Source organism: Onychostruthus taczanowskii, unplaced genomic scaffold (assembly GCF_017590055.1).
Source record: "Onychostruthus taczanowskii isolate IOZ18803 unplaced genomic scaffold, ASM1759005v1 scaffold65, whole genome shotgun sequence".
Classification (NCBI taxonomy): Eukaryota; Metazoa; Chordata; class Aves; order Passeriformes; family Passeridae; genus Onychostruthus; species Onychostruthus taczanowskii.
This window is the reverse complement of record NW_024504233.1, coordinates 4826284-4851548: the sequence shown is the minus strand read 5'-3', so window position 1 is coordinate 4851548 and position 25265 is coordinate 4826284. Positions and strand designations below refer to the sequence as shown.

At 42.2% G+C, this 25265-nt stretch overlaps 2 protein-coding genes across 11 annotated transcripts in view; one reads left to right on the top strand and one right to left on the bottom strand.

Moving 5' to 3' along the window:
* Positions 1 to 949: 949 nt before the first annotated feature.
* Positions 950 to 16719, bottom strand: ODR4 (odr-4 GPCR localization factor homolog). 5 transcript variants are annotated; one of them, XM_041420771.1, is made up of 14 exons: positions 16668 to 16719; positions 15468 to 15601; positions 15238 to 15369; positions 14765 to 14860; positions 13541 to 13647; positions 12777 to 12813; positions 12514 to 12654; positions 11847 to 11942; positions 11322 to 11387; positions 9837 to 9965; positions 9089 to 9179; positions 7965 to 8150; positions 2817 to 2909; positions 950 to 2166 (listed from the first exon to the last, which is right to left on the bottom strand). In XM_041420771.1, exons 2-14 carry the CDS (start codon positions 15564 to 15566, stop codon positions 2099 to 2101), a joined length of 1341 nt encoding a protein of 446 aa, XP_041276705.1. In that variant the 5' UTR covers positions 15567 to 15601; positions 16668 to 16719; the 3' UTR covers positions 950 to 2098. The 5 variants fall into 5 exon arrangements, with proteins under 5 accessions (XP_041276705.1, XP_041276706.1, XP_041276707.1 ...); XM_041420772.1 differs by having other exon boundaries at positions 16644 to 16711; XM_041420773.1 differs by having other exon boundaries at positions 16620 to 16704.
* Positions 16720 to 17055: 336 nt separating this feature from the next.
* The window catches only part of TPR (translocated promoter region, nuclear basket protein), a 34221-nt gene continuing 26011 nt past the window's right edge, over positions 17056 to 25265 (top strand). For all 6 annotated transcript variants that reach the window (XM_041420685.1, XM_041420683.1, XM_041420687.1 and 3 more), the window contains exons 1-10: positions 17056 to 17218; positions 19263 to 19367; positions 19783 to 19856; positions 20946 to 21042; positions 21269 to 21372; positions 21860 to 22024; positions 22250 to 22342; positions 22463 to 22543; positions 23555 to 23642; positions 24672 to 24812. In XM_041420685.1, the coding sequence (XP_041276619.1) occupies positions 17068 to 17218; positions 19263 to 19367; positions 19783 to 19856; positions 20946 to 21042; positions 21269 to 21372; positions 21860 to 22024; positions 22250 to 22342; positions 22463 to 22543; positions 23555 to 23642; positions 24672 to 24812 (1099 nt within the window). In that variant the 5' untranslated portion in view covers positions 17056 to 17067. The remainder of the gene's footprint in view (positions 17219 to 19262; positions 19368 to 19782; positions 19857 to 20945; positions 21043 to 21268; positions 21373 to 21859; positions 22025 to 22249; positions 22343 to 22462; positions 22544 to 23554; positions 23643 to 24671; positions 24813 to 25265) is intronic.

Sequence of the window (25265 nt, the reverse complement as noted above, 5' to 3'; positions counted from 1 at the left end):
TCTACATCCACGATTTCCTCATGGCAGGATGACTGGAAGGCTCAATCTGTAGGTACAAGTCAAATTACTCATTTTTTCTTTGACAGGGTTGATTAATTTATTATTGCACAGATGGTACTTCAGCTGTCTCTTATATTATACCTGAAATCTCCATCAAAGCTATTTCTTTCTTTGCCTTCCTCCAAGCCCAAACTGGAAAATTAGATCCCTGATACCTAGTTAGCTCTAAACTGAAGGCCAATTTGACCATGACCACATAGAAAAGGATCATTTACTAAGCACTGAATAAGCTGCAGAGAAGAAGAAAAAAAAAGAAGAGTTCTTTGCAAGGGGATCCCTGGAATAATATATCCCAACGAGCACCTTGTACAAACAAGAACAACTACAGAAAGAGTGTTTCAGGACAATTTCCTTCTCTGGTGTCAGAGATGCTGTACTTCACTTCTGTGGCTGAGTTTTGTGTTACACGCAACCAAAGAATAATTATTTTGTATTTTACCTCCAAAAGCACACCCTGTTCTCCTTAGAAGAAAAAAAAAAAAAAAAAAAAAAGGAGAGAGAGACAAAAGACAGCGCTTTTCTTCTCATTACACCCCTGTTCCTCCTTCTAACAGAGACTGTAGCAGAGCAATTTTTAAACCAACCATATTCTGAATCATGTTACAAAATTACTCCCATTTTCTGGATAACCCTCAACCTCCCCTGGATGTCATCCTACCTCCTGATTCCTGCCCATTGGTTCCACTGACTGGCACAGAATAAAAAGCAATTCTAAAACCCAGAGCAGCTGAACCCAGTGCCTCCATTACAGCACTCACCACCTTCCTCCAGGAGGCCGCCCTTGAGCAATGCTGAGCACACAAGGTCAACACTGTCTTTCAAAAAAGTGGCTCTTTTTTCCAAACATGTAAAAACAGAATACACAAGTGAGGCAACAGTACTCAACACACCTTTCTCAGAGTTGCCTTTATTAAAGGTATCCCAGTACATACTTGATTATGCTTTAGAATCAAAGGGTTTATTTTTCTTCTTTGTGTTCCACTGCCTTCAAACAAAAAAAGAAATTTGCATTGGTATTAAAACGCTGTTAATTCTTTTCTGTTGTAGCTCAGGTCCAAGTAAACATTACATTTCATATACAAATTATCTTTATTAGCCTTACTAGAGTTCACTCCCTCTGTCCACCTTCCTCATGTCAAGTAAACATGTAACTGGCCAACATCCCAAGGAGAATCTCTCATAATGGAAAGCTCTCTGTTTATAATCTAAAAATCCTGATTAGCAATAATTTTGATAACTTATCTGTCTCTACAGGATAACCCACAAGGCCTGCCTAGGTGTAACTATTGCTGAAATAGTTCAAATTCCAAGATAACAGTGATTGCATTGGAGCTGAACAGAGAAATCCTCATCAGGAGGCACTGAGTCAAAGGCAGCAGCATACACACAGCTCAGCAGTGCCATGCATTTCATTGATTTCTGAGTTCTCCACTCTTGAACCAAGCTATTTACAGGCTGCCTTGGTCTAGTCTTGAAACTTTTAGAAACTATTTGTATGCATTTTATGCTAGTTAGCCAGTATAATCTAAAACAATACCTATGGTGAAATGCTGGCTTTACTAAAACTAATTTCCCCCCAATTAACTGTAATTAAATAAGATTTCTCTTAGCAAAGGAACCCTTAAAGCAGGAATTGTTATACCAGGTCATTATGCAGGTTTTACCAATACCCTGAGAAACACCAGGAATAGCATTTTATATTAAAGGAGCCAGGAGGAAGAAAATTAAGGTTCTGTATTGGTTCAAGGGACCTGTCCAGAAAATAATATTGTCACTCATTTATACAGAGTGACAGGGTTAGTTTCTTGTAAACCTGATTCACCCTCTACTTGATTCTGTAAGTGCATAACTCTATGTAATTTAGGAAGGGTATGATGGAACAAGGTAACTGAAGGTATTACAGTTTACATTGCACATCTACCTGGTGAGATTTAGACAACAATTCTTAATTACTAATATATTAACCCCAGCTATTTTCATCTTCGGAATGGCCAGCGTTTCCCAGGAGTTGTGGTGGCTGGAGTTCAATCACTGGAGATCAATCACTGAAGTAGTTGAAGGAGAAAATCGACGCCAGGACTGCGACAGCAGCTGCCACGACCAGCCCTAAATCCAGAGAGAAGAGCAGTGAGGGAAGGGCAGCACAACCAGCCCTAAATCCAGAGAGAACAGGGGCAGCACAACCAGCCCTAAATCCAGAGAGAACACAGGCAGTGAGGGAAGGGCAGCACAGGCAGCAGCAGGCAGGGAGGGGAGGGTGGGTCAGGGGGAATGAACACAAGGAGAACCAAAAAGAGCTACCCCAAAAAGAGCTACCCCATGCTACTTTCCTTAGCATGCCCATTACTGATGCAGCTGAGGAGACGCACAGAAAACCCTGAAACACCTCAGTGATGATGAAAGAGAAAACATTTTTACATTCAAAGCAAACACATATTTACTGCTCCTATTTAATCTTCTGGTTACTATATTCTATTTCTAATAATTAACAGAAACCAGAAGTAAGTGCTTTGTTGACTAAAGTGTAACTATTTCAATACAAGCAGCCCCACAGCAAAGAGAGCTGTACTAAGTGCAGACAGATCTCTGAGAGCTAAATGAGGCAGCACCATGGAGAAGTTGCAATGGAAAGGAGACCTCTGTGGCTGGTGTTCCCTGAATTCCTGAGCTGACAGGATGCTGTGGGAGCTAACAGTCCTGAAAGGGACCACAGCAGCTTCTGGAGTGCCAGAGCAAAAATCTGGGAAGGAACATACCCATATTTTGTTGGAGCTTCAACAGCAACGTTGCTTTTGTCAGCTGTGCCTGTTGTGTGTCACTCGGGCTGTCAGTCACTGGGCAAATATCAACTGCGTGGAAATCAAGGGAAGAAGGAGAAAATTAACAGCTGTATTTTATAGTGAATTAATGCAAAAGGCCAAGAACTTCACATCAACTTTATAAAGTGTATTTATGGTAGAAAAAACCCCCCAGTTTGTTGCAGTAGAAGTGGTACAACAGCAATAGCACAGTGCTGAACTATGCTGTATGGCTGGAAGGGTAAAACTAAAGAGACAAAATACATTTCAGGGGGAGCTCCTCTTCCAAAACTCATTTTCCACACCCTGCTTCCAGAGTAACGTTCCCAACTCTCTTTGCATAGCCTGGGGAGAATTTGACTAAGTGAGAGGGAACCACCAAAAAGTACCATTAAGCACCTTCCAAGATCAAAGGTTCCCTCCAGAGCCAGAGTTCAGGGTACATGCAAATCCCACACCAGGAGAGGATGAGCCCAGCAGCACTTCCCTACCCGACAAGCAGAGATGCATTTTTTCCAGCCACAGAAATTTCTTGTTGAAGATCCCCTAAAAATACCCCTTCACAGCAAGCATTGAGGACTCATTCCTCTTTGGAAGAATTACTAAATCCTTAGTCTGCCCAGCCAGGATGTGAGAGAGCTTGAGTCTATTTCCAGGTGGATGGGACTCAAACCTGTATCTATTTCCTTTACAAATATTTATTCTATCTATTTCCTTGGCTATATCCAGCTTGTTAGAGGGGCAGGAGAGAAAGAAGTGGATTAATTCCCAGTCCTTCAACCCAACTTGTTTGAGCCACATAGAGCCAGCATGGAATACACCATACACCCCCCAGTGACAAGGCTGCTTGATGGTTGTGGGCCAAAGGCCTTCAATTTGCAGCATTCCCATTTTCAGGAGTTTGCTAACACTTGCCAAAAATTTGGATTACAGTTCAGAATCTGCAACCACAGGCACCTTCTGCACAAAGCAAAGGGTAAGACAAAGTGTTTGTCATGGCAGTGGGAGCTGGATGTGTCTAGGAAGAATGAGACAAGCAGGCTCAGATAAGAGAAGGAGCCTAACAGACTGTTCTGGAGACAAGGGAACCCCCAGCAGAACCAGATATCAGGGTTTAGAAGGCCATGGGACACTGATCTGAATAAAAACACATCTCCATTTCCACAGAGGGGTTGACCATCAGCAATAAATCACAAATTACATGCTTGAGTAATAAGGCACATCCTTTGTGTGATTCATATGCAAATGTTTCATGAAGTACTTTCTCTGTCATTAACTATGGTGGAAATGGATAATCTAGATGATCAGAAAGGTCGTTTCTGTTGAGTCATGTGGATAATTGTCTTCAAAATATCCTTAAGTCAAGCTTGCACAAGACTTGTTACACAAAAACACCCAAACTAGCTTTTAAAACCTGTCTTTAGGGTTTTTATCCCTAAAGCCACTGCACTGGTACAGGATGTACAGCAGCAGAGAAATCACTGCCTGATATGAAACTCAACAGGACAGTGAGATATACAGATATACAAACATTGCTTGGAGATCTCCCTGCAAGCAGCACATCCATGTAAACTCAAGATAACAGTATTTCACTGCAAAGTGTGTTTTTTGAAGAGAAATGATCAAATATTCCTGAATCCCACTAGTCTTCAATGAGGCTGCGGCTAGATCATTATTTTCTTTGTGCCAAGAAAAACACTCCTTCAGCTGCCTAAAATATGAGCAGAAGTCTTCAGCTAGAGGAGTTATTAATTCAGTAAGTACCTTTAACAAGCACAGTAAGAGAACTTCTGTCCAGAGTTTTGAATTCTGTGAAACATCCCACTTTGGGACAATCTGACTGCATTTTTTGGGCCATGTCTGGACTCTAGCTCCAGCAGGTTCCTTCCTGCTGCATATTTGATGAACAGGTAGGATGGTCTGTGCCCTCTAACTTCAGGTTTCTTGGTGCCCCCCTGTGCTGAGGGGACCTTTGGAAGCTGCACATCAAGACAGCTGTACATTTCTTGCCTGTTCAGAGGGGAAAAATAAGAAGACAAATGGAAAAAGAAAAAAGAACCACCCTTGAGCTATTTAGTTACCACAAGACTTTATGCCATCACATTCTGGAAAGTTTGCATGTAGAGTAGAAAAATCACACAAAAGAGTTTTCAGAGCAGATGTCTTCTAGTACCAGTTAGATGAATCCTTAATTCTTCAGTTTCCTAACCAAGATGGGGAAGTGATTACCACTGCTGAAGTCTTATTTCTGTCTATCCACTCAGGGTATTTAACAGCCCACCCCCTGCACCAAGGAGGAGCAGGGATTTAGCAAAGCCAATCAGAAATGCAGAGCTTTCAGTTGCCTGTATTAGAGCACTGAAGACCTTGAAATTACAGTGTTAGAGCTATTTAAGGCTTTCACTTATAAATAGCTTGGGGTTTACTTTCTATTTTCTACACAGCAATTTTAAAGCATGACCCAGTGGTCTCCCCACGGGAGAGCTGTACAAGGAGTCAAGAGACTAAAACTGCAGGAGACAGCAGGAGAGCCCCAAGTCCAGTAAACACATAAAACTGGCCTCAAAAATTCATGTTTTTACTAAAGGCTGCTTAAAAAATAAATCTTTTGCCTATACTGATTCGATCCTCTTCTTCTAAAGTGCATCTTTTAAAGAGGAACAAACCCCCAAATTATTTCAAAAGCCCGCTCGTGTTCTTGAATTTTAGAGAATTCTTTTTATCAGCAAACTTTCCCCAGAACCTCAGTATGAACAGCATTTCCAGTTAATTCGAGGTAGGTGCCTCAGACCACAGGAACTGTGACACAAACAGAAAGGCTGATGACAAAATTCCCTACAAACCCATTACTGAATAGTGACTGTTATTAACAAAGCTAGAGCTAGGCTTAGAGAAACAACACATGCTTCCCAAGTCAAAATGATGCACTGGAAAAGCCTTTCCACAAGAGAAACCACAAACTCTCATTATAACACAAAAAACATGTTCACAGCAATACTTAGACATTTCATACCAAAGCAACAATAAAAATCAAATCCCATAATTAATGGGATTTTTTTGGTTTTTTTTTTTTTTTTTAGAATGCAGAACACTTTGTATGCATTTAACAGGACTCCTTCTAAAATGACCTTCCTGCTATGGTAAAAGTGTATAAATAACTTGTGATTTTAATAAAGTGACGGATGCCTCAACTTTAATTATCAAAATGAACAGTGCTGTGCTGATAGCATTATCAATACCACTGCAATTAACAGAGCCCATTCCATGGACAAACTTTATGGTGGTCACCAGGACAAGGCCAAGCTTTCCCAAAATCCCCTTGTATGTTTTTTCCTCCCCTCTTCTATGCACTTATTTTAATTTGTGGCTTTGGGGTTGATTTTTTGGTTTTTTTGTTTAGGAAAATACACACCAACTTTAATTTGCTTTTCTTTCAAAGCAAAGGAATATAAATCCCCCCCAGTTAACTCTACAAGCAGCAGACTACAAGAACACCCAAGCTCCTTTTGTGGCCATCACTTCACACCTATTGTTGGCATTAATCTTTGGGATGCCCTGCTGTGAGTGGAAAGGTGTTTCCTTCCTACTAGCAGCTCCCCACAGCCTTACATAAGCAATAAAACTGAACTGAATCATCACCTCTCTCCTCCCACACCTCTCTCCACTGCTACAACAATACTCATTTGCTTCTCTAAGCTACACTGATTCCTTAAAGCTCAGTAGTAATTAGTTTTAAGAGTATTAAAGTTACTCTAATAATGCCAGAGAGATTTTTATTGGCTTTCCTGTTTTCCTTGAGGTTCCTGTACACCTCTTACTCTTCAAAAGGATGAGTCAGTTCACAGCTAACAGGTCTAGTTAAAGCCTGGGGGGAGCTGATTCATTCAGAAAGACAAGAATTTATGGTTAACTCTGAAATGAGGAAACTCAAAACCCACTTCAAGTTAACATGCAAGTCAAGGTGAATATCAATACTCACAGTTCACCTTGCACAGCAAGTCATGGTTACATTGCCCAGTTTTTTGTCCCTAAATACCAACATCAAAAAGTGTTCATAGTTTTAATGTCAGAATTAGTGTTGGATTTTTTATTTACTTAAATTATAAAACTGCAACCTGCAGCTCATATGCATTTTGATGGGGGAAAAAAAAAAAGGGGAGTAAAATGTCTTCCAGAAGGCCACAGGAAATGTTATTAGGTGCATTTCAATGTCATATTTGAAATCTACATTGAAATCAACATTGCAAGGGAAAAAACCCAACAGGGAACAATATAGACCAGAAATATTCAGAAAGAGGAATCCAGTAACTAGATTATGTCAAAATATCTGTATTAAACGGAATATAGCAGTCTCATAATCAGACCACAAACTTGTCAGACATTCAGTAGAAAATGAAAAGTGCTCTCAATTTTGTTTTCATTCTGGGTGAGCCTCAAATCTTCAGGTTTGGGCACTGCATTTGGTACCTAAATTAAAACACTCCAAATAAAGAAGTGTATTTGGCAATTTTTAAAACATCAGGTTTAGCAAGAGAACTTCCTGAAAGACACATTAGACTATATGAATGTTTTGCTAGAAGAATTTTTAAAGTGTTTTTAATTCTGTTGTGAAAAAACAGTAGATTTGACTAAATCACTCAACTTATTCTAGCTTGTCTCAAAACCACTTAACACTAAAAAGATGAACTACTGTCAGTGTAAATATAGATATTCATGTGAAAAATAAAGCTTTGCAAGGTGTTTTTTAAGAGTTTATTTATCAATAAAGGATCCCCTCTAATTCATGAGCACAATGGCACATGCAAACCTTGGTTAACCATCTCTGCATGTTTCTACAGCAGCTCAAGGGCTGCAGCCGTGGCTGCACTGAAAAACCAAAATACTTGAGAGGGGAAAGAGAAGTCTGTTCCAAGAAACACAAACTCTAAGAAACTGGACCATTTTCCACAATATATTTATGCTGTAATGAATTGTTATAAATCCTTAGAGTTGCATATGAAGTAAGTTGACTTTAGGCACATCCATATCTGGGTAAAATTTGCCTATGCCATTAATCAGCATTTTCCTAGCCCCTGAGCCAGCCTGCCCTGGCTCTCAGATATTTACCTGTGCTAATGTCCTCAGCTATGTGCATATCTTCAGCTTGCACAGGCTGATCCAACATCTCCACAAAACGGTCCTGGATTTCTCCAGCAGCCTCATCACCAAACTTATAATCACTGAGCATCACACTGGATCCAGCAACTGGGACAAACAGCCTCTGAGGCAAGACATGATATTCCCTCCCAAAATCTGAAAGGAAAGAGGGAGAAATACCATCCAAATAAAAGCCTTGACAGTTGTGATAAGATCCCTCCATAATCTCTAAGCATAAGATAAAAGTCATTGCAAAAGAGGAGCTCAAGGTCTCTGTGTGGAAACGCTGCTTTCAGACAAGCCTGGCTCAGTGGGCTGCTATTCCATGGATTTATGTCCTTACATTATTAGTCTCTCCAGAAATACCCACGGCAGCTCCAAAAGAGAGCATAAACGCAAAGCAGAGCTTTTCTCCTGTTCAGAATGACTCGCAGGAGGGCTCTGGCAGAGCCTGCAGGTGAGAGCTCCCCGAGGAGCAGATTTCACCAGCACAAAGCACTGCAGAGGGGTCACTCAGAGCCACAAAGCTCGGGTGCCACCTAGAGAGGGGACTCAGAACTACGTGCAATGGAAAAGGCTCGCTCTGCCAAGACATTCCCATTGATTTGTCAATTAACTCCTTTTTGGTTTAAGGCAACGACACCACTGCACCGACTTAAAGGAGTTTAAAGAGTCCCAGCATGAGCTCAGAGATCTGGTCACTATCAAGTTTTAACACACATCAATATTAATAGGAACACCATACATGGATTAAAAAAAAAATAGAAATAAAAATGTAAAGTGTGCAAGGTACAGTTGGAACTTCAGAGACAAAAGTTTCAACTGCAGAAGTTTGAAAAATCACAAGATTTCTGATGAGGGAGGAAGAAGCTGGGACTGCATTTTGTGGTCACAGGAACTGTGATGCCAAAGGAGACAATCTTGACAAAAAAATTCCCAGATTTAAGAAAAAGTCAAGGCTGACAAGCAATATCTTTCCCTTTTTATTCTGCTCTAAATATACTGGAACTTCACTATAACAGAATTTTCTACAACCACCAAAATTCACTGTACTAATATAATAAGCTAGTGGGTTGGGTTTTTTAATTTCTTACTTTTTTTCTGTGGTCCTTCATTTAAAATCAGATCTTCAAACAGTATTTCACAACGATCACTCAATGTGTTTATTATGTCTCTTTTCAAAGCCTGCAAGGACACAGTGAAATCATCAGGAATATCAAAACTATTTGCAAAAGCAAAACTATTTGCAAAGCTTTTAGTCAGGAAGAAATAACCAAAGAAGCCCCGTATGTTAAACCCATGATGAAAGAATAGTTCCCAGAAAATAAAAACTAGTGTGAATTTTCAACTTAATAAATAATAATTTATTAATAAAGAAAAGATAACATTAAAATAATTGGTATCAAGAAGGAAAACCACAAAACAAAAATGAAAAGCTGAGGAAAGTTTTAGGATTGCTAGGATAAGAAATGACAACTTCCAGATATTTATCAATAAAACCAAACAAAAATAATCAAGGGGTAATGACTCAGTGAGGGGAAAAAAATAAAATACTGAGCAAGTAAATCTGAATTTTACCTCTACAAATATAAAAATATAGTCTGCAACCTTTTTTAAAGAAAATTCTTCAAAGCCTAATCTCTTTGACAATTTGTGTAAAGACTCCCCAGAGCCCAGCCTTACCCACAGCACACATATCCTCTAGAAGAGAAAAACTAACTAACCCCACATGGATGGTTTCTAAAATAACTTTGACCCCAGTTCTGGCAAAGGAAAACCAGTGTGCCAAGCCCCCTGTGTTTCAGGAGAATGTTTCTGATGGACCAAGAGCCTGCTGAGTACCTGAATGGCTTCCTTAACCTTGGGCTTGTTGCTGTGGATGTAAGCCCTGCATTTCACAGCTCCCCGCAGGTTTATGGAGCCACTGCACACCTGCACCGTCGCCGTGGACCTGGGGCTGGCACCCTGGCACTGAGGAACAAACACATCCACTTTTAGCCCAGGCCCTTGCAGCAGAGTCACTAAAACCAGAACCAGCAGAGTCACTAAAACCAGAACCAAAAAAACAACAGCAGGTGCTCACACACAAGCTGTTTCCTTCATCATGTATAACTAATTTTATTTTTATTTTATTTTTAAGTTATTCGATGTATAACTAATTTTATTTTTATTTTAAGTTATTCATTTGGTTAGGTAAGACTGAAAATCTCTTTGCTATTATGGAAAATGTGTTTATCTCTCCAGGTACTTCAAGCACTTGTGGCTATGAGATTTTAAAACTTTCCAGGCTTGTGGCAAATAACAGCATTGCAACTGTTAAGTCTTTTACAGACTTTTTAAAAACAATGACGTTTTCATGTTTGCTATAATCAGTGTAACCCAGGGTGTGCTGGGAGTCATCCCATCAGTCAGTACCAAATTATACACGTGGTCACACTGAGAACTGCATCAAACTGTTGCCTAGAAATGCTCTCCCTAATTACCACAACAATGAGTGTGAGCATGAAGCACTCCAGGACAACACCTGGAAACACAACTTCCACACCAACTGCACAAACCACTTCTGCCAAAAAAAGTTTTCCTCTCCCTGCAGCAATTAAACTCATTACAATAGACAGTAACAACAAAAGAAGCTGAGATACTCATGGACTTTAAAATGGCATTGGAAACACTTCTAGTTTTGTTGAACATAACTTTGAGAATCCAGGAGCCACCTGACAAAACACAGGAGGCTACAAACAAGGCCTGGACACATTTGGACTTTAGGACCTAGACTGGGGCACTAAATTTATGGCTCTTCACAGCTCAGGTAGGGAGGAAACTCCTGACATAGATCCAGAAGTTCCAGATGATGATTCAGCTCACGGGATCTACGCCTTAATCCAGAGCTGGCAGCTGAGCTTCTGACAAAAGCATCCAAGTGAATGTCCAAGCTAGCCAGGGCAAGCTGTGGATTGAAGTGTGGGGGTGACTCTGAACTTCACATGCAAAGTCACCCGAAATCAATGTACACGGGTACCTACAGGTATCCTACTAGCAAAGAAATTAGTCACAGGACTTCTTTTCCATAGCTGTTTTCCAATATTTCAGCTATCCTATGCAATTCATGGACAACATGGTTACCTCACCACAAGAATTTCTCAAGGCACAAAATATGCAGATCTGTTGACCATCAGTTTCATATTCAATATCCAGGTGGGGAAAAAAAGTCTTAGGAATAAGTGAGCAAGATTTCTAGACAATAATTCAGAACCTTGTTATTTTATTTTTTGCTCTATTTTATAATTTAAAGGCAAGCTTATACTTTGCAAACCACTAAAAACTTACCAGCTGTGTCAGAACCTTGACATCAGAAAACTGAGTGCCGGGCTGAGTATTTCCTCTGAACTTTTTCTGAGGGGAAAAAAATTCTTTGTGTCATGAAACAGGAAAAAAAAAAAGTGCCTGAAGCAGTCTCCTCACTATGACATAGAGTATTCCCTAGTTTATAGCCTTTGAGAGGGAAAAATAGCACTTAGAAACCAACCAAGAGAATAGAACTACAAAACTAAAAGGAGAGATGAATGCACCAGCCAACGAGGTGACCGAAGTAGGTCTTTGAAATGTCATCACCCACATCCACACCTCACTCTGTAATAGAAACATTTCAGTCATTTCAAACATAATTACTGCACTCACACTGCCCCAGGAGGGAGAGGCAAGCTGCAGGAATGGCAGCTCTGTGTGTTGGTTGCCTGGAACAGCCAATCAGATCAACAAACTGCACAGGAGATGTCTCAGTCACTGCTTTGTCACACAGAGGTTCCAACCACACATCTATTAGAGCTCAATTGCTCCTTGTTTGGTACTCACCTGCCCTTCCAGCAGTTCTGTATCCTCATCTTTAACTTGGCCATTGATCAGAAAAACACTGTCTTCTATCTGTTTTGACCATCGGTTTAGCCCATTCTTTAAAATAAGTGAAAACAAAACAAACAACAACATAAGAAAGAGGAAAGAATTTCACTGAAGGGTTGGACAGTCCCATGCTGAAACTTACAGAAGAATGTGTTTTAATAGTTACTCTGACAGAGTTATAAAGTCTGTGAAAAACCTGTTTTCCCAAAGGTAAACCTTAAATGGACCACATTCAGAACAAATTCAGAAACAAGCATTGCAAAATACTGAAGTGCCACCCCAGGGATTTGGGGGCTGCAGAGAGGGTTGCAGCCCATTGAAAGCCAACTCATGGCAAAAGCACCCCACAGTCCTGCACAAACTGGGTGCAACCTTTCACCAGGTGAGGCAGCAGAGAAGTTACCTGGGATAATCATGACAATTATTACATAATTTTGAACAAGGGAAACTTCTCACTGAGCATAGCAGAAGAGTTATATTTAAAAGAGGAATAATTGCTAAACATTCTCCACTGATTAGTCCTACTCCTCTCCTGCACTGTTCAACTCTTTCTCTCTCAATTTTCAGCAGAGAAATGAGTGTGGTCACTGGTGTGTAGGAAATGGTGCAGGCAGTGAGTTACCTTGGTATTCTTCTCCAGGTCGTGGTTGGGGGAGGTAGCAAGCAGTGGAATGTGGATGTTCACATTTACTGTGCAGCCCAAAGCCACCCAGGAGGCAGTCAGAGCACTCTGGTACTTCCAGTCTGCTGGTTTAGCTGAACTCTGAGAGCAGAAAAGAAAAGCCATAAAGCATCTACCCAAAGCACTGTATTGAGGCTTTCTGGGGGGATAGCATGACTTGCCATGCATGAAAAGCTGGGTGTGGCACAGCAGGATGAGCTTACCTTTGGGTCCTGCACATCGTAGGTTCGGCAGACTACTCTGTGCTACTTAAAGAAAAAGACCCATTGAAAAGCAAGGGAACAGCTAAGAACAATCCACAGTTCACTTAGTCCTCTGCTAAACTTCCTTGTCAAGCTAATTTATGCTCTGGAGCAAGTTCTCACCTTTCATCAGTGTAAAAAAGTGGGAAAACATTTGCCTGCAATCTCCAACTACCACAGTGATGCTGTGCCATCTCTTACAAACAAATTAAGATCAATATGTATTGACATGAGAAGCACCAAGGCACCAATTTGTAATTTATCCTCATCTCTCTCTCCCCTCAGGGAAAAATCCTTGCTTTCTCTCCTTGTATCATGTCATTACCAACAGCTCCTGCATTCTGCTGCAGCTCTAGTATTGATCCCACAGGATTGCTGTTCCCCCAGTGCCATGCAAGCACCACTGGCAAGAGCAATTCAAAAAGCCAAACAGTAATTTAGATTTTTTTTATTTCAGTTTATGCAAGTCAAGACTGACTGGGAAAGGTGCCATTTGATGCTGCCACACAGACAGACCTCATAAGAAAGAATGGAAATTTTGCAAGGACAAGAGGATCAATAGTCTTAACTATGGCTTATCAGAAAACTTCATTATTTCAACTTATACATGTCTAGCTGAACTTAAAACAGCCTCTTCCTCCCTAATTGTTATTTATTCAGTTGTAACTGGATAAAAGAGGTTGGGACAGCAGTCCCAGTCAATAAACCTTGCTCATAAAGGATACTTTTTTGTAGCAGAACAGATTTGAAGAGCTGCTCTGTCTGAGACCTCCTCTTCAGCAGGTTTCCAGAGCCTTCTTTTACTCAAGGACTTTTCCACTGAGAAGATTAGCTAAAGACCAAAAATATATTGCAAAAATATTAATTATAATTCCTGGAAAATCGTCTTGTACTGAAATTTTAAGTCCAAACAATATCAAAATTATGTATGAGCAAGAAACACAGCTTACACATCACCAAAATGTTACATTACAAGAACATTCAACCGGGATTCAGAGGCACTTTTCCCCAAAGTGAAAGAGGCTTGTTAAACTTTAATTTAGCTCCCTTATAAACCAAAGCAAGCAGCACACATTCACATGTCCAACCTGTATGCTTTTGTCCTTACAGACATATTAGAGTTTTGTGCCTACCAGCTGGGTCAGAAAGCTGTGAAAAATAGCTACTAATTATAAAAAACAAATCCCCCCCCAATTTTTAATTCAGCCATCACTGGTCACCTGGACACAGCTCACCTTTTTTAGCCAGCTATCAGTTTCTTTAAGCACAACTTAGATGCAATTACACTGAACTGCCAAAATTGACTTCTGGATCTCAGGCTGCCAAACCTGCTCATGCTTAAATCACTGACCATGATTATGTTAGAAAAATGATTAAATGAATGCACATTTTCAGAACAGAAACCAAATATGGCAGTAGATGCCCCAATACTGTAACAAAAATGCATTTTAAGTCTACCAGATAGTTCTGAGTATGGTTTTAAATTTAATCCTACACTCCTAAGTGCATACATTCTAGACAAGATGTTTCTCTTAAAGGAATCAGAATTGTAGATCTTTCACTAATGTAAACACCCCTAAACTGAGTGATTCATTCAGACAAGGAAAGATAACATGTTAACATCACTAGCACCTTTATGTGGCTTTATATTAAGCAACAAGGATTTAGCATAATATAAACCTTGAGGATGTTTTCCCTAAGCCAGAATGTCCACATCCAGTAAATACAGACAAACCCAGTAAATAGAAATTCAGATTTGCTATTGCAGTAACAAACAGGAGGTTAAATAATGTCCCACAGGACAGGGATTTCTGAGGTTCCAGTCTCAAACCCACACATCAAAGCACAACAAGCAACAAAACAACTGTATTTTAGTCAAGCCAATGACAGGAAATTCCTCACACACAAGCCAAGGGTGCTGCTCTCCTCCCAGCAGGAACTCTGCTTACCTTGCGCAGAGCATTTTGACCGTCTTTAGCCAGCTCTGGAGTTGCAATCATAAACACACCAAGAACCAGCAACCCTCCAGGGAGCATTCTGGACACCTTGAAAATGAACATTTATTAACAGGATTGGCAATCTAGAAACCATGTAACTCAAGATATCAGAAACCACTGGTGAGACAAGTCTGCACCAAGAGCAGAAGTGAACTAAGGAAAACTGGTTTTCACTTACAGGACCCTCTCCATGCAGGAACACACCCTGCAAGTGTTTTCCCTTCAGTAATATCAAGTGTTCTTTCATCAAAAAACCTGAAAACATTAAGGGTATTTCTGGTTTAAAACACCTGTGCCCAGCATGGTTAGGAAGGCTCTGTCACTTTGAGATGATGCAAGTGCTGAGATCCTTTGTGTCCATCTTATTTTCTTACTTCCCTCCTGTTCCTCCCACCCCTTTGTCACCTCCCAGGGTGAGTTCTCACCTGACTGGCGTGTGTGGTGATCCACTCCTCATCCAGGGATGCCAGCTTGGGAGGGCCCAGGCTCTCCTCCTGCTGCTGCTCCTTGGGAGGGGTTCGCACAGCCCGGATGACATAGTCCCGTTGTGGGGAACACTTGCCAGATCATCAACAGAAGCAAACACAGCTTCAGGCTGGTGAACAGGGGTTTCCCCAGTTCACAGCAAGGAATGTAAGGACAATCCCACACTTACCTGCCCTATCAACAGGCCAGTGACATATGGCTTCACCTTCGTGCTGAGCTCTGTCAGGTACTGCCCAATACCTTCCTCGACGAGGTAAGTTCTACCCATGGCTCCAGGTTTAAGTGAGGTGTTGTAGCTCCAGCCTACAAAACACACAATGCACTAAGGGAAAGAAGGTACACACACTGCAATGGGTACAGGAGAACAAGTCTCACACAAAGACCCTTTACAACTGTTTGACTGAAACTCCCTGCAAGGTCATCGAGTCCAACCATTCCCCCAAGGCCACCACTGACCCATGTACCCAAATGCTACAATGCTCATATGGATTTAAAATCCCTCCAGGGATGGGGACTCTACCCCTGCCCAGAGCAGCTGGGCCAGGGCTGGACAGCCCCTTCAGTGAAGAAACTTTCCCAATATCCAACCTGAGCCTTCCCTGGCCCAGCCTGAGGCCATTCCCTCTCCTCCTGTCCTGTTCCTGGGAGCACAGCCCGACCCCCCCGGCTGTCCCCTCCTGTCAGGGAGTTGTGCAGAGCCAAAAGGGCTCCCCTGAGCCTCCTTTTCTCCAGGCTGAGCCCCTTTCCCAGCTCCCTCAGCCACTCCTGGTGCTCCAGACCCTTCCCCAGCTCTGTTCCCTTCCCTAGGCACACTCCAGCCCCTCCACATCTTTCTTGTCACGAGAGACCCAAAACTGAACCCAGGACTTGAATTCTGAAATGCCTTCAAGAAAAAGTATCTTGCTGCATGATACTTCTAAAGGATGCACTGTTCCATTCACACAGTGACTTGCTGAATTCCACACGTGTCCTTGAACATGCCCTACACCACTTCCATTCCAATTCCCAAGCATTCAAAGCACAGCATCTGCGGACATTCCAATGAGCCTGGGCTGCCACAGACTCCCCTCCCTTCCCCGTAGGGCTGGGGACCTGAAAACCCCTTCATGCCTGGAGAGCTCTCCCAGAGAATTAAGCATCAAAAAGCTGAAGGCCAAGAGCACAGGGTGAGAAAGGCAAGAGCATCCTGAACATCCACAGGGAAGGTGCTCACACACCTCAACTCATATCCCCACAGCCAGGCTCAGCACTTCCAGACCCCATGGATCAGCACCTGCACATCCCCATGGATCAGCACCTGCACATCCCCATGGATCAGCACCTGCACATCCCCATGGATCAGCACCTGCACATCCCCATGGATCAGCACCTGCACATTCCCAGTTCCTGCAGCCTCCCCGGTCCCAGCCGAGCACCGATGTGGCCGGTTACGTCATCGGGAAGCGCGGCGGCGCAGGGCGATGGCGCACACCAATGCCGAGCGGAGCGCGGGAAAAGGGCGCGCGAGGGGGCGCACTGCCCCCGCCCTCCATGCTGGGAGTGGCGGAAGCGGCCGCGCTTCCCCGGCAGCTCTCGGGCGCACGGGGCACCCTGGAAGCACAAACAGCTCGTGTCATGTAGCAGGGATGAAGCTCCTGTACCCGTCATGGCGACGAGGCCGTGCGGTCTGCTATCCCGGCTGTGGCGCTCCGCCACACCCATGATGGCGGGGGCGCGGCCGTGGCGGAAGCGGAAGCGCGGCCGGCGGCGGGCGGCGCTGTGCCGGAGCCATGGCGGCCGTGCTGCAGCAGCTCCTGGAGCGGGCCGAGCTCGCCAAGCTGCCCCGCGCCGTGCAGGGCAAGCTGGAGCGCTTCTTGGGCGATCAGCAGGGCGAGATCGACGGGCTGCGGGCCCGCCATGAGCGCTTCAAGGTGGACAGCGGTGAGCGCGGGCGGCGGGCCCTCTGCTCGGGGGAGGCGGCGCGGGCTCGGCGCGGAGCGCGGCTCTGCCTTCCAGAGGCTCTCGGGGTGCCCTGGGGCTGGGAGGCCGGGAGAGGGCTGGGAACGGGCCTGCACTGGGACCTGATCGGTGTTTGTCTCGCTTTGGCTCCTGGAGTATATATATATTTTTTTTTTTATTATTATTATTGGTTTTTTGTCTTGCTGGTGGTTGTTTGTTTTTTTTTTCCTCTTGCTAAGGGACGTTCAGGGTTAAAACTGCGGCTCCTGGAGTATATATATATTTTTTTTTTATTATTATTATTATTGGTTTTTTTTCTGGTGTTTGTTGTTTTGTTTTGTTTTTTTTTTTTTTCGTCTTGCTAAGGGATGTTATGGGTTAAAACTGCTTTTGGAGTGGGCTTAAAGAACAGCTTTTCGCCAGGTTTTGAACTACCATTGATGCACACAGGTCTGATGAGGAGGGGCTGAGGGAGCTGGGAAAGGGGCTCAGCCTGGAGAAAAGGAGGCTCAGGGGGGAAATTCTGGCTCTGCACAACTCCCTGACAGGAGGGGACAGCCGGGGGGTCGGGCTGTGCTCCCAGGAACAGGGACAGGAGGAGAGGGAACAGCCTCCAGTTGCATCAGGGAAGGTTCAGGTTCGATTTTGGGGAAAAATCCTTTACTGAAGGGTGTGTCCATCCCTGGCACAGCTGCTCTGGACAGGTGTGGAATCCCCACCTCTGGAGGGATTTTAAAGCTGTGTGGATGTAGCATTTGGGGACATGGTTCAGTGGTGGCCTTGGCAGTGCTGGGCCATGGTTGGACTCTGATCTTAGGTGTCTCTTCCAACCCAAACAGTTCTGTGCTTCAGTCTGCTTTGGTCCTCGTTGTGGAGGAGAAATACAGCTTTGTTCACAGAGCTCTCAAACAGCCTTAGGTTTATACTTTACTGTTCAATTCCATTCTGTAAAATGGCCCTGATGGAATCAATATTTTTATATTCATTTGGAGATGAGTTGATAACAGAACAGTAACACCAGCAGAGAGCAGGAGACAAGAGTGTGAAGTTGTGAATATGAGTTAATTTGTAGAGGATGTGACATACTTCTCATACTTCATACTTCTTTATTTCTGCCTTTCAGTTTTTCAGTCTCTCTCGTGGTAGACATCTTGGTAGATGTGTTACTAAAGTGTGGTGTAAATTAAGGTAACCCACAGATTTTAGCAAGTTACTCTCTTGCAGATCCATTCTTCTCATGTGTGGCAGGAGGAGCAGCATTACTTGAAACTGTAATGTGTGAGAGGAAGAAGATAAACAGACATCCCTCAGTGCTTCCTTAAAGCCCATCCTGCTCAAGAGTGGGATTAGTTCTGCTTTCATTGAGTATATCACACTGAAGCTCCATGACACAGTTACTGTTTTAGATCACAAAAATTCACATCTAAATTTTTTTTTCACTGCTAAGGGAATAGAGCCCAGGAATCAATTTTAAGACATCTTCATTAAAAGTTTCCCCAGATCAAATCCCTTGATACCTGGGGATATGGAGATTTTATTGCATATCTATAGAAATACTCCAGAAATAAAAGAAGTGTTAAGCTGATGAGCCCACACTGCATAATTGGGCTGATACAACATCTGTGCTTACATCAAAAATGTTAAGGAACTACTCAGATTAATTAGGTTCTTATTTGATGGGTCATTTCACAGAATCATGGAATCATTTGGGTTGGAAGGGACCTTAAAGGTCATCTCATTCCAACCCCTGCCATCAGCAGGGACACTAGAGCAGGCTGAAACATATCACAGTTTCTGGAAAGATACCACTTGTCATACTAGCAAAGAGTTTTAAACAGCATTCACTATCTGGAAATGCAGGTTTTTGCCTTCCAAAGTGTTCTGGGTTTTTGGGGTTTTTTTGCTTCCTTCACATTCTGTACAGTCTTAGTATTTTTATATATTCTTTTTAGAATGCTCCTTGGTAAAGGCGAGAAAGAAAAAAAAATTTATTTTGTAAAATTGAGATGATTTTGTTGTTTTGCAGAACAACAGTACTTTGAAGTGGAAAAGCGACTGGCTCAGAGTCAGGAGAGACTTGTAAATGAGACCCAGGAATGTCAAACTCTGCGGGAGGAGCTTAAAAAGCTTCGTAAGTGTAACTGTGTAACATCCTTAAGTGTTGGGCAGGACGTTCACTCCAGCCCAGTGTTGTGGGCACTGCCTCAGGTTTTGCACGGGAGCTGAAAATCTCCCATCAGCTGCATTTGCAGAGATGTGATTTGGTGGTGTGTTCAGGTCAGCCTTTTTAAACGGGATCTTTTGTTCTTGTGGCAAAACAGCCCTTGCTGGGTGGTAGCATACAGTGTGTGGATCCTCACTAAAGTGCTTCTGCTCTAAGCATTGCCTTGGTCTGCCCCAGCACCCCTGCTGCATCCTGGGCGGGGTCTGGCATTCTTCTCTTTTGCTAAAAATGTTTGTCAGGGAAATTGTGACTCTGTTGCATTTGGAGGGTGAGTTCTGTCCCATCCTAGTGGAGATCCCTGACTGCTGTTCCTTCCCCCCAGATGAGCAGCTGAAGGTGCTCAATGAGAAGAACAAGGAGCTCGAGGCTGCCCAGGACCGGAACGCGGCCGTGCAGGTACTGCTGGGCCTTGGCCAGGGGCTGACATCCTGGGGGCTCCCTGGCCCTTTGCAGCACAGAAAGCACTCAGTTCCCAACGGAGAGATCAGGATCAGCACCAGTATGAGCTCAGGGAGGTGTTTACATGTCCATGGGGTGTGTGTGCAGCACAGAGTGCAGCACAGAATGTACTCAGTTCCCAACAGAGAGTATGAGGGTCAGCACCAGTATGAGCTCAGGGAGATGTTTACACGTCCATGGGGACATGTGTGCAGGAAAATTGCAGGGACTTTTAAAGTAAAAGGTGGTGTTTTAGCAAACTGAATGACAGGTGAGCAGGAGCTTTTGTTACAGTTGGGATGGATTGTTCCATTCCAGCTGAAACCGGTTGTGAAGTGACTTCAAACCAAACCCTCATAGTTCAGACAGAGGTATAAATAAGAGTTCTGTTTTTCCCCATCCTTTCCCACACTCTGGCACAGTTTTTCTTGTGTTATGCCCAAAAATCACTGGGTTGCAGGATGAGTCACTTGAGCTGGCTGATCCAGCAGAACAGTAATTTTGAAGCAGGAAGCTAAAACAAGTTTATTAGATTGGTTTTTTCCAAAATGAGAGATGGATCTCGTTCTCCAGAGGAGCTTATCTGGGCCTGACTGAGGTGCTTTGTAGTGATACCTTGAGGGCAGAGACAATGTAGCCTGTAAATGATCCAGGATTGTTGACTTTGTTTTGATTTTTATATTGGTGCATGTAAATTGCATTGTTTGGTTGTTTATGTTGGTGCATTGTTTATATTGGTGCGTGTAAATTGCATTGTCATTCCTTGTTTACTCTGTTACCCCTTTTATTTAACCAAACAAAGCTGTTTCAGGAAATTCTTGTCTATTACAGCTGTCTTTCCAGGAATATTAAAATGAAATACAGTTTTGAACAGCTCCATTGTGATTTCCCTGCTCGCTCTAAGCCTCTTATCTCAGTGTTCAGTTGGCTGGGGCAACTCACTGAGGTTTAGTTGGCTGCTGTGTGGTTCAGAGTGTAAGCAGAGGCTATAAACTGTTCCAGAGAGCTGATCACTTTTCTTTATTGCCCTTCTGCAATCTTTTTCAGAGCCAGTTAATTCGAGAGAAGGAAGAACTGGAAGCTGAGAAGAGAGACTTGGTCCGAACAACTGAAAGACGATCCCAGGAAGTTGAACATTTAAATGGTACAGCCAGGAGCACAGTAAATGAATACCAGGAAATAACACAGACATTGCAGAAAGACAGCAGTTTGGTGCTTGTTTTTCTCCATTTAAAAATGTGCCTTATACAGTATCTTAGTGCTCAACATACAATTACAGACAAAGTATCTTGCCTGTTGTCATTCTTTACAGTTTAGTAATTAAAGCTGTTACACAACAGGTTTTGCTAACACTGATTTCCCTCCTCCAGAGGATGTTAAACGCTTAAATGAAAAGCTTACAGAGGCAAACACAGAAAAGGCAAAACTTCAGCTGAAGTTGGATGAGCTTCAAACATCAGATGTTTCCATGAAGGTGAGTAGGGCTATGTAAGCACAGTGTGTGTTCTGCATTGTTTGTGTGTGATGTAATCACCATTTTGTTATGATTCCTTGGAAAGTAGGTCAGGTGAGTGCCTGTTATTTATAGCAAATTCTTTTATTATAAAATTGGTGGCTGTGACTAGAAGTGAGATCTGTATTCCTGGAAGGCAGGGGCTATCACGCTGGGCAAGCATGTCCAGGCCTTCTTGGGGGCAGTGGAAGGAAGGACTGCTAGGAGGGACTTCAGCTCCATGAAGGGAGGTAGAAAGGAGAAAAATAATGAGTGTGGACATGTACCATTACTTTGTGGGCAGAATAAACTCCATAAAGGGAGGAGGAAAGGACAAAAACCTCAATATCATAATTCATTTCCTCTAAAAGGCTGCTAATCTTGTTCACGTTCCCAACTAATTTAAACTTGGAGGAAACGAACTCAAATGGCAGGAACCACTCCAATCACACTGCAATTCTCTTTTCAGTACCGGGAGAAAAGGCTGGAGCAAGAGAAAGAGTTGCTGCAGAACCAGAACACGTGGCTGAATGCTGAGCTGAAAGCCAAAACAGATGAACTGCTCCATACTGCCAGGGAGAAAGGCAATGAAATCCTGGAGCTCAAATGCAGTCTGGAGAACAAAAAGGAGGAGGTAGTGTAATTACTGAATTTTCATTTCTTAGAAATTATACCGCCTGTTAACTGTATTAAAGCCAATACTTCAATGACTGTATTTGAGTGACCCTGTATGCTCTTTCAGCAACTTTTGGGTTTATTTTTATTTTTAAGTTAAAAACAGTGAGACAAGTATTTTCCAAAATAAGCTGGACTAGGAGCTAAAAATCTTACTTAGTGTCCTTATGTCTTCTCTGAATAGGTTTCCAGAATGGAGGAACAGGTGAACAGCTTGAAACAGTCCAATGAAAACCTCCAGAAGCATGTTGAAGAACTTTTGAATAAACTGAAGGAGGTGAGACAGCTTGAAATATGTTAAACAGCATTACAGTTGCTCCTACAAATCAAACAATAAAATGAGTGAAATAGAAACAGTGGAATGCTCCCCTACCTTGTCTCCTCTTTCATTTGCCAGGCAAAAGAGCAGCAGACAAGCATGGAAGAGAGATTCCACAATGAACTGAATGCCCACATGAAATTATCCAATTTGTATAAGGTGAGTTTGTTAATTCTGTTATAACTGTAGTAAGGTCTGAATCTTACATAATGCAGGCCAGTTTGGAGGTTTTTTCCCCACAAAATTTGGATGTGGAAAGGCTAGCTTCCACTGCAGGACTTGTGAAACATGCAAAATATTGTTTTCTTTGCTGCTGTCTTTGTTAGCATTTAGACTCTTACATTGTTTGGATTATCGTGGAGAATAAGAAAAACTGGGGTTGAAATAGTAATTTTATGCCAATGATTTTGAGGCTTCGTGTTGTGAAAATGTGGTTATGCGTTAGGATCTATTGGAAGGTAAAAGTTTATGTGGAAAGTATGACTGTGCAAGAGATTTTTCTGAGTTAGAAGTTCATTTCTGAGCACTGCAAGTGTTGGTGATTTGGTTAGGACCCAGCTGAATGTCCTGTACTGTGTCAGAGACACACCATCTAAACAAGTAATATTTGTTCTGTTTGCTCAAAGAGTGAAAAAATACCCTGTAACGTTCTGACTAAGTCAGCTGAAATGTACAACTGCTTGCTCTTTGGTTTGCACATTTTAGTGCTCAGGTTACTGAGCTCTGCTTTGTGAGCTTTCTTGCACAGATACCCAAACAAACATTGTACAGCTCTGCACTTGGGACATCTCAAGGTGGAAGCAAAGAAATATAAACTGTTATATAATAAGAGTCCCTAAAAATACTATTTTTTCAGACTGTTTGAAATACAGTACTGACAATTCCCAGTTTTCTTTAGTCAGAAGAAGGAAAGAGCCAGCAGCAGCTGTAAACAGCTGAAGGCCATACATTGTATTGGGAATTGCCACATCAAATCAGTGTCTGATGCTTCTTACTCTCAAGCAGTTTGCATCAAAGTGAGACAATCCACATGGAAAGGATTGGCCACCTTGGGTGACTCAGTATTTTTTGCAGAAAACTGTGTTCATGATTTGTGGTCAGTTTAGGCTTCGTTGTAAACATGGGGCTGCTGTTGCTGCTACTAAAGGTGAGCTAAAATGCTTTCTTCAGAGTGCTGCTGATGACTCAGAAGCAAAGAGCAATGAGCTGACAGGAGCAGTGGAAGAGCTGCACAAGCTCCTGAAGGAAGCCGGTGAAGGTAAGCTGGCAAAGGGAGGAGAGCAGCTGGGCTCCTTGGAGTACCTTGATGCTCTGAAAAATGGGGTTTTTGTGTTCCTGAAAGGAATTTCATAGGGCTTTTGGGGTGATGGAAATATCAGTCCCTTTGTAACAAAAAATGCACCTGACTAGTTGAATTTACTGATGGTTGGGGAACTGTTTTCAAATACACCTGGAATTTTACTATGGATTTTGATGAAAGAGTATAATTTTGCAAGATATGTCTTCAGTTTAGCTTTTGGTTTAGGTTCCTTTTCACTGCTAAGGACCGTTCATATTTTTGCCTTTTTCTGAGCAAGGGTGATAGGCAGTGGTTCATGCTTTTCTCACACTGCTGAGTTTTCTTATTAGCATGATCTTCTGCAGTTCATATAAAGTAAAATTTAAGGTACACAGCTAAATTCTGATACTTCTAAAATAGAAATCAATTGTGGTGTTCACATTTTCTGAAAAATCCCTTTGATTAGGATTTTTCTCTTGGGAAGCTGAGAAGCTTCAGAGAAAAAGGAAAACAAGAATTATTTCATTGGTTTTTTCTTGTGTTTTGCTGTTTTGGAATGTGTTTAGATATTGTTTACTAACAGGTGGTTATTTTATTAGTTTTTGTTGGGAGTTGTTTTGACTTATTGGACAACTAATGCCAGACTGTGTTGTGACTCTGGAAAGAGAGTCACGAGATTTATTATTATCTTTTTAGCCTTTTGTATTTTTTCTAGATTTTTTAGTATAATAGAGTTTAGTACTATTTAATATAATACAGTATAATAAATAATAAATTAGCCTTCTAAGAACATAAAGTCAAATTCATCATTCCTTCCTGCCACGAGAGCACCCCACTAATACAATAATAGGCAGTGGTTCATGCTTTTCTCACACTGCTGAGTTTTCTTATCAGCATGAACTTCTGCAGATTATACAAAGTAAAATTTAAGTTAAACAACTAAATTCTGATACTTTTAAAATAAAAATCAATCACGATACACAATCTGCTTGTCTGATTGAATTTTAGCTAATAAAGCAGCCCAGGAGCATTTGGCTGAGGTGGAGGAGTCAAAAGCCACCATGGAAAAGGAGCTGAGAGAGAAGATCAGTAAGCTGGAGAAGGAGCTGGAGAATGCCAATGATTTGCTGTCAGCTACAAAGCGCAAAGGTGGGATAAGCTGGCACCTGAAATACAGAAACTCTGGGGCTTTTATGACCTTTCAAGGATATTGTGCTGAATTTCTCTAAGAACCAGCTGCATTAATGTAATGTCATCTTTGGTAATTTCTAATTCATTTTAGAAGCTTTTTCATGTATATACATGTGCTTATATATGTATATAAATATGCTCCCCTCAGCAGAAAGTGCATTTCTGTCATAGTTTTTTGAAGTTCTTTTGTTAATCTGTTATCTTTTCAAAGAAAATGGAGAGGAAACTTTTCTTCAAGGCTGAATCAGCATGCTTTTAGTGGTTTTCTGGAGAGGGAAGTGGAGATGATTAACTAGTGTTATTTTTCTCTTTAAAAAAAGGCAGCAGTGAACAAACCTCTTGTCCTTAAATTTCTCTTTAACATTAAATTTTGCTCAGTATTCACTGTTTTAGCTCTGTCCTTTTTGTCGT

Excerpts from the sequence above, each read along its gene's own strand:
- ODR4 (XM_041420771.1), bottom strand. The coding sequence starts at position 15,566 with ATGGGTAGAACTTACCTCGTCGAGGAAGGTATTGGGCAGTACCTGACA. Across the intron at positions 11,943-12,513 it reads ACCTGGAGAAGAATACCAAG|AATGGGCTAAACCGATGGTC; the intron begins GTAACTCACTGC and ends CTTATTTTAAAG. Across the intron at positions 9,966-11,321 it reads TCAAGGTTCTGACACAGCTG|TGCCAGGGTGCCAGCCCCAG; the intron begins GTAAGTTTTTAG and ends TTTGTTCCTCAG.